General features: G+C 34.0%; 1 protein-coding gene across 3 annotated transcripts; it reads left to right on the top strand.

Annotated features, from left to right (window-relative positions):
* Positions 1–2,593: 2,593 nt before the first annotated feature.
* On the top strand, positions 2,594–7,931 carry LOC148090084 (transmembrane protein 252-like). 3 transcript variants are annotated; one of them, XM_087811847.1, is made up of 4 exons: positions 2,594–2,663; positions 3,381–3,483; positions 6,656–6,822; positions 7,673–7,931. In XM_087811847.1, exons 3-4 carry the CDS (start codon positions 6,656–6,658, stop codon positions 7,884–7,886), a joined length of 381 nt encoding a protein of 126 aa, XP_087667973.1. In that variant the 5' UTR covers positions 2,594–2,663; positions 3,381–3,483; the 3' UTR covers positions 7,887–7,931. The 3 variants fall into 3 exon arrangements, with proteins under 3 accessions (XP_087667973.1, XP_087667964.1, XP_087667956.1); XM_087811838.1 differs by having other exon boundaries at positions 6,512–6,822; XM_087811830.1 differs by lacking the exons at positions 2,594–2,663; positions 3,381–3,483 and having other exon boundaries at positions 6,193–6,822.
* The last annotated feature ends 938 nt before the right edge of the window (positions 7,932–8,869 follow it).

The raw sequence follows: 8,869 nt of genomic DNA, 5'->3' as shown, positions 1-8,869 counted from the left end.
GAATACTTCGTAATACTTCACTCGACAATACTACAAATATATCCTTGTTACTACAGTATCACAACACCAGAGTCAAGTACTGGACAATACTACACATATATCCTTGTTACTACACTATCACAACACCAGAGTCAAGTACTGGACAATACTACACATATATCCTTGTTACTACACTATCACAACACCAGAGTCAAGTACTGGACAATACTACACATATATACTTGTTACTACACTATCACAACACCAGAGTCAAGTACTCAACAATATTACACATATATACTTGTTACTACACTATCACAACACCAGAGTCAAGTACTGGACAATACTACACATTTATACTTGTTACTACACTATCACAACACCAGAGTCAAGTACTCAACAATATTACACATATATACTTGTTACTACACTATCACAACACCAGAGTCAAGTACTCAACAATATTACACATATATACTTGTTACTACACTATCACTATATATCGTATCCTTGTATCGTGACACGTATCAACACACTCTTGACAATACACACATATAATACTCTCACAGACATGTCTTCACTATGTACAATCACATATCAACACACTTTTGAAAGTGACGACACTCGTCAAAGTGACGACAATATCTGTTGTTTTGTTCGACTCTTGATGATGAGCTCAGATGTTGTTCAGACTTTATCGAAGCTTCATAGACTCTCAGACTTTCTGCTCCATCAATCTGCTCACTTGTCCTGTATCATGAGCCCAGTGTAAGTACAGACTCAGCAGGGGCTTGAAGACACACACACACACACACACACACACACACACACACACACACACACACACACACGAGGAGTCAGGGAGCAGTAACAGGGCTATTAGGACTCCCAGGGACCCGATCGATCTCATTGATCCTCTCCTGCCTCGACTCGTCCAGACAAGCGTGAGCTTTATACGAGTCTTCAGGACGTGTGGCAGCACTTGATGCTCACAGAAACTTGAGCTTCTCAGCCTCAGCTCTGAGTCTTGTTATATGCAGGTTTCTGCCGCAGTTTTGCCCCATCACACGCATTCACGACATTCTTCCTGATCCAATAAATCATCAAAATGAATGATGTGCTTCATGATTATGATTATGTTGCTGCCTTGTTTACAGTATGACAAACAATAAATTACATTATTATTAATAAAAATAGTATAAACAGAATATAAAATAAAATAAAAAGTAGGAAAATCACTACATGGATAAATAACTGTTGAAATGATGAAATACAGAAATAAATAAACACACAGATGTACAAATGTTAACACATATAGACTTATAAATGTATAAGTACAAAAAAAGTACAGTTCTTTTTTTTAATTCATGCATTTATGTATTTATGATGATGTCATTTATTAAATACACATTTGATTAAACATACAGAACGCATGTCTTTTTTTTAAAGACATACAAATAAAGAACAACAATAATAATTAATACTCATAATTAATAATAAATTAATTTATATTGATTATAATAAAACAGCTGAAGGAGCTCTACTATAAATCCCTGCAGATATTATTTTCATCTAAACCAGAATAGTTTAAATATTAATTATTAACTGCATAAAAGGCTTTTAATAGATCGATACATTTCCTATTTGTTCAGGCTTTTCCTTGAATTTCTCGAACTCCTGTGTTGTTCTCAGTATTATCTTGATCTTTAAAGTATGTACTTTTTTGAGTATTGTTTTGATTGTTTAAGCGCTTTGTGACCCTGGTCTCAAAAAGCGCTGTATAAATAAATATTACTTACTTACTTACTTACATAAACTGTAAACAAACTTCTGCATTAACTTTATACTTGAAATGACGTCACTACTGATGACGTAGCACAACGACAGTCTTTGTATTTACAAGAAAACAAAGAAAACAAACGCAGTGATCAATGCTTGTCCTCCAAATGTAGAAAAAATCGGGGTTTCTTGGATCGATTTCACACAACCTGAGGATCCTCCATATTTATCGTCAAAACCCACCGAGGAAATCCGGTGCAATGTCGACCCCTCTGGAGCAACATCGGTACTGCAGCCACCTGAAGAAAAAGTGTATCATTTTGATTTTATCACACAAAGTGTGTGTGTGTGTGTCGCGTAGGGGGTTGTGTAGTACTGAACGTGCAGCGTGATGTGTATTGATGACACAGGAAGTGACGAGTCCTCATCAGAGTCCAGTTGATTAATAACCTTCACACCTTCACTCACCTTTAATGGCTTCTCTGTCTATTATTATCACTCAATAATGAGGTCTAAAAGAAGGTTAGAGATGGTGTGAGTCCGTGTGTGCCTGCGTGTGTTTGTGTGTCAGAAAAGACACACACCTGTGAGACGGTGATCGACACCATGCGTTCAAAAACACCCAAAATACAAAGTTTTATATTATGATCATAAATATTCATATATGACTAGATATAACAATATATCTAGTTCATATTATTTAATCACATGGTGTTGTTGTGTCGATAATACAGACGCGATTAAATAAAACTTTAAAATGTTAATTGTTCTATTACAGCCTTTATTTTGAAACGCTCGATTGAAGAATTGAACTTCCGGTAGAATGTCCGCGTTATATAGACGCAGATTTTTCGTTAAATGCATTAAATATATATTTTCACAAAGTTTATCAATCGAAAAAAAAGGTTAATTAATTTTATTTGTATTATTTATTATAAATGCGATGAAAACATGTGTTGAAGGAGATCGTTGGGTTGGTTACGTTGAAGCTAATATGATGAAACGTTAAACTTGTTGTTTTTTTTAAACAATTTTAAACTTTATATCTCGTGAATGTCTTGAGTGTGTTTGAGGGATTTAAACAATATTCACGTTGTGTGTTTGAAAAGCGTGAAACATTGTTTTTTAAGTGTGTTTGCAAGAGTTAGCTGTTGTTGCTAGCTTTGGTTGTTGCGTCAGTTGATTTATTTTAACTCAAATATCGTGTTTTTAAAGTAGTTTGTCATGTTTAAACATCAACAGAGTATTTTAAACGACGTTTACATTAAATATCTTGAGTTATTTATGAGTTATTTAACACCATGCGTTGTATTTATGAAGATTTAATTTAAGTTAATGAAGGAATGTTCGTCATTTATTTATAAATAGTAGAAGAAGAAGAAGCTGTCGCGTCATTTCCTGTTAGTGTGTAGCAGCAGAGTTTGATTTGAGACATCTGTGGAGAATTAGTTACTAGTTAGTACGTACACTATCCTGATGATACTAACCAGTGCACTAAGAGAAGTATGAGATTTCAGACACAGCATCAGTTTGAGTGACAGCTGTCTCGTCCAGTTCCTTTTTCCAATTATCAAACGTGTTGAACTCGATGATGATTTTTAATTTCCCTCATTAATCAACAGAACTATCTTGAAATGAGGTGGAGGAGAAGATTCATCATTTTTCCCTCCATCATCCATCCTTCAGGATGTGACCGCGAAGGATGGAGAGGAAGCTGCAGCCGCGGTGAGTAATAAGTTCAACGTTCAGTTCAACGTTAAAGTCGACTCGGACTCGTCCGACTCCTGGTGTTGCTGCACATTTGTTGTGGTCGTCGCTTGATTGACAGGCGCGAAAACTCGACGCGTCGAACTGGTGGTCGCGGCCGACGTGAAGCGAAGTGAAGACGAGATACGATCGAGATTCTAAAACTAACGTTAAGATTTATCGATCGGTTCTGACCGTGTGTCTCGGTCCATTCAAAGAACCTTCAAGAACCGGTTGAGTCGAAGAAAACATGTGGTTGAAGGTCACGATCACGACCTGTCGGTTCCATCAGACATTGAAGTTAACACCAATAAATACAGAAAAATAAAATGTATATCAAATAATAAATTGTTTTTATTTCATGTTTATTTCTTAAAACCAAATATATGAATAAATACAGTTTATGTTTATCAGTTTATCATATTTTTTATGGTTTATATTTAAATAAAGTGTGTATAAAATGAAATCCGAGTATGACTGAGGACGAGAGGATACAGTGGACTCCGGCAGTTTGTATAAGATAATTGATACATTGAACATCAAAACATAAAAGGAAATATTAAAAGCAGACTTTGATTTAGGGGAGTTACTAAATATCGATACACTTAAATATAGCAATATTTCTTTCACTTTACTTTATCCATATTCAGCAGAACTGTATTGAGTATTGGGTTAATGTGGCAACAAAGTGAGTATTTAATGATTTTTTCATTAATAAATAACATGTTAACATTTACAGCGTTTTTCATTTTCGTTTTGCAATTAAACTTCCGGCCTCTAGATTTATCACTATATATATATACTATAAACACACTCTTGACAATATACACATGTAACACTCACACACACGTCTTCTCTATCTACAAATGAAGCCAAGATTTTATTTTTTAATATATATATAGTTTGTTTTCATGTTTTAACAAGAAGGATGTGTCTCGTCTGCAGTTGATTCAGAACTCTGCAGCCAGAATTCTGACCCGCTCAAGTAGGAGAACTCACATTTCTCCGATCCTTAAAACTCTTCACTGGCTTCCAGTTTCTTTCAGGATCAACTTTAAAATTCTGGTTCTTACTTTCAGAACCTATTCATGGTCAGGCTCCTCCTTACATCACTGATCTGATCCAGCCTTACACCCCAGCTCGGGCTCTGAGGTCTGTGGATCAGAATCTACTTATGGTTCCACGCACACGGCTCAGGACCAGAGGAGAGAAATCTTTTCAGGCTGTTGCTCCTAAGCTTTGGAACGATCTTCTCTCTCTTTGCGCTTGATGATCTACTGACTCCTTTAAGAAACATCTTAAGACGTTTCTATTTGTTCAGGCTTTTCCTTGAATTTCTCGAACTCCTGTGTTGTTCTCAGTATTATCTTGATCTTTAAAGTATGTACTTTTTTGAGTATTGTTTTGATTGTCTAAGCGCTTTGTGACCCTGGTCTCGAAAAGCGCTATACAAATAAATATTACTTACTTACTTACTTACTTATATATATATAAATATATATAAATATTTATTTATTTTATATAAATAAATCAATCAATTGGTGGTACTCATATTTATGCTCTAGGAGTTTAAATAAATAATCTTTTTGTTTTGTCGTAACGTTTGTAAACACGTCAAGTTGAACGTGTGATTGCAGCAGATATAAAACAACAAGATTTAAAACAACAACAACAAAGATTTGATCATGTGTTTAAAACACAGTCTGTCGGTTTATAAGGAATGTTTTGGAAGTGTCTTTCAAACATTGACGTTTATTTGAGCTCAGTAACAACTGTTTTGACTGTTGCACGACTGCTATAAAAGTTTATGTGAATAATGTCATGAATATACGAGTGAAAGTTAATCAATGAACATTGTTTTTGTGAACATTCTTTTTATTTGAGGCGTAGTTTTGACTTCAAGTTTTGTTGTTTTAAATCTTTTTGTGGATCAAATCTATTGACAGCTGAAGACAAAACTTACATTCTTAACTCCAGAGAGTCAATAAGAAAAACAATGTTTGATTATAGTTGAAAATTGTTTGATTATAGTTGAAAATTGTTTGATTATAGTTGAAAATTGTTTGATTATAGTTGAAAATTGTTTGATTATAGTTGAAAATTGTTTGTTTATAGTAGAAAATTGTTTGTTTATAGTTGAAAATAGTTTGATTATAGTTGAAAATTGTTTGATTATAGTTGAAAATTGTTTGATTATAGTTGAAAATTGTTGGATTATAGTTGAAAATTGTTGGATTATAGTTGAAAATTGTTTGATTATAGTTGAAAATTGTTTGATTATAGTTGAAAATTGTTTGTTTATAGTTGAAAATTGTTTGTTTATAGTTGAAAATTGTTTGATTATAGTTGAAAATAGTTTGATTATAGTTGAAAATTGTTAGATTATAGTTGAAAATTGTTGATTATAGTTGAAATTATTTGATTATAGTTGAAAATTGTTTGATTATAGTTGAAAATTGTTTGATTATAGTTGAAAATTGTTTGATTATAGTTGAAAATTGTTGATTATAGTTGAAATTATTTGATTATAGTTGAAAATTGTTTGATCATAGTTGAAAATTGTTTGATTATAGTAGAAAATTGTTTGATTATAGTTGAAAATTGTTGATTATAATTGAAAATTGTTGGATTATAATCAAAAATTGTTTGATTAGAGTCGAAAATTGTTTGATTATAGTTGAAAATTGTTGGATTATAATCGAAAATTGTTTGATTATAGTCGAAAATTGTTTGATTATAGTCGAAAATTGTTTGATTATTGTTGAAAATTGTTTGATTACTGATGATAAAATTCAATTTCCTACATTTATACTTAAGATTCTCACAGAAATATGTAAACTTGTGTTTCTTTGTAACTTCCTGCCTGTTGAAGTGTTAATATTCAACCGAGGAGGAGGAACATCCGATCTGTTCCCTCCTGGGAAAGAAAACACAAGTGCTTGTGACTCCAGCGTGAAGATTTTAAATGACTGCAGGATCAACATCACAGTGATTTGATTGACAGCAGGATCGACGTCAGAGTGATTTGATTGACAGCAGTGAGGCGATGATGACGAGTGTGAGGAAGCAGCTGTGGAGTGTCGTCCGTTGGATCGTCCCGGTCGTGGGGTTCACTCTGACCTGTGTGGGGGCGTACCTGGTGTCCCTGCAGATGAACTTCCTGCTCACCTGGAGCGTCTCTCTCGCGTACTTCCTCATCATCCTGGGGTTCCTGGTGATCCTGGCCGGGGTCTTCTGGACCCTGTGCACCAGCATGACCAGCAAGGTCTACCAGAGAAGAAGACAACAGCCACGAGTGCAGATCTTCACCACAGAGACGTACGTTTGAGCTTCATTTGAAATATATGTAAAAATCAAGAGTTCATTATTTAAAAAAAATATGTAAAAAACAAGAGTTCATTCTTTTTTTAAATGTATGTTAAAAATCAAGAGTTAATTATTTTTAAAAATGTATGTCAAAATCAAGAGTTAATTATTTGGAAAATTTATGTAAAAATCAAGAGTTAATTATTATTAAAATACATATAAAAATCAAGAGTTAATTATTTTTAAAATATATGTTAAAATCAAGAGTTATTTATTTTTTTAGTACATGTTAAAAATCAAGAGTTAATAATTAAAAAAATATAGTTAAAAATCAAGAGTAAATTATTTTTAAAATATCGATAAAATTCATGAGTTAATTATTTTTCAAATATATGTAAAAATCAAGAGTTAATTATTTTTAAAATATAGATAAAATCAAGAGTTCATTTTTAAAAAAAATATATGTTAAAATCAAAAGTTAATTATTTTTAAAATAAAGCTAAAAATTAAGACTTCATTATTTTTTAAATATATGTTAAAATCAAGAGTTAATTATTTTAAAAATGTAGATAAAAATCAAGAGTTCATTATTTTAAAAATATAGTTAAAAATCAATAGTTAATTATTTTAAAATATAAAAATGTTTAACTATTAATTACTACAGTTAACTATTATTTTCATGAGAATATTTGATTGATTGATTATTTGAAGTTTATTCAGACGATGTGATCCAATTGGATGATTTTAGAAATGAATGAATGAGAAAAACTCTTAAACTTCTTAAATAACTTAATGTATTAATTCAAGTCTTTCTAACTGATCCTCAGTCTGTCAACGTGACCATCAAGTGTTTCTCCTGCAGGTCCGTCCCTCCGTCCTACGAGGAGTCTCAGAGCAGCCACTGGGGTCCAGGTCCAGAGTTCCTGGTGAGCGTGGACGGGCTGGAGATGGTTCTGGTTCTGGCTCCTCCGCTCTACGACCAGGACGGCCTGCAGGAGCCCGACTGCTCGTGGAGCTGGGAGCGCCCGCCGCGCTACAGCCAGGTGCAGAGAGAGACCAGAGAGCTGCTACCATGAAGGTCCAGAGAGAGACCAGAGAGCTGCTACCATGAAGGTCCAGAGAGAGACCAGAGAGCTGCTACCATGAAGGTCCAGGGAGAGACCAGAGAGCTGCTACCATGAAGGTCCAGAGAGAGACCAGAGAGCTGCTACCATGAAGGACGCCAGAAGATCCACCAAGTGATGGTGAACCAAGCTTCTGCTGATGCGTGGTCAGAGCTGGACATCAACTGTCAATCATAGATCAAAGCTGTGTGTAGATTTGTATGTACATGTACATGAAAGTAAAGTTTATTTTCTCTAGTTTCTTTTCGTCTCTTTCATTCCAGCTCAGACTCAATTCTTCTAATGCTCACCTTGTTGTCCTTCGCCGTTAATGGTTGTTCAGGTAATTACACTTATTTAGCAGCAAACCCCTTATTACTTCTTAACCAGTTCCCGAAGGAGACCTGCAGAGATCAATGAAGTTTTCATCTGCCTCTTATGTTGCTCTCACACAATGATTCTGTCGTTAGCTCCACGTATCCATTCATTCGTACGTGACGACAAAGATACTGCATTACTTTACTCTAGTTCTTTTCTCACCTGACACTTAAAAGTTGATTTTCATTTGTACAATATCTGTCACACATATTATTTAAAAAGAAGTACTCAAAATTAACAGCCAAACAATGTATGTACTTAGAGGAAGTATGTGTGTGTATCGTCAAGATTGTTTTGATACGTATCACAATACAAGGATACGATATATATTGATATATATAGTGATAGTATAGTATTGTAGAAAACTTGACTCTAGTGTCGTGATACTGTAGTAACAAGGATATATGTGTAGTATTGTCCAGTACTTGACTCTGGTGTTGTGATAGTGTAGTAACAAGGATATATGTTTGTAGTATTGTTGAGTACTTGACTCTGGTGTTGTGATACTGTAGTAACAAGGATATATGTGTGTAGTATTGGCAAGTACTTGACTCTGGTGTTGTGATAGTATAGTAACA

The sequence above is a fragment of the Callionymus lyra genome, chromosome 1 (genome assembly GCF_982586985.1).
Source record: "Callionymus lyra chromosome 1, fCalLyr1.hap1.1, whole genome shotgun sequence".
In the NCBI taxonomy this organism is placed as follows: domain Eukaryota; kingdom Metazoa; phylum Chordata; class Actinopteri; order Syngnathiformes; family Callionymidae; genus Callionymus; species Callionymus lyra.
The sequence above is the reverse complement of the archived record's forward strand: the minus strand, read 5'-3'. Positions and strand labels throughout refer to the sequence as shown.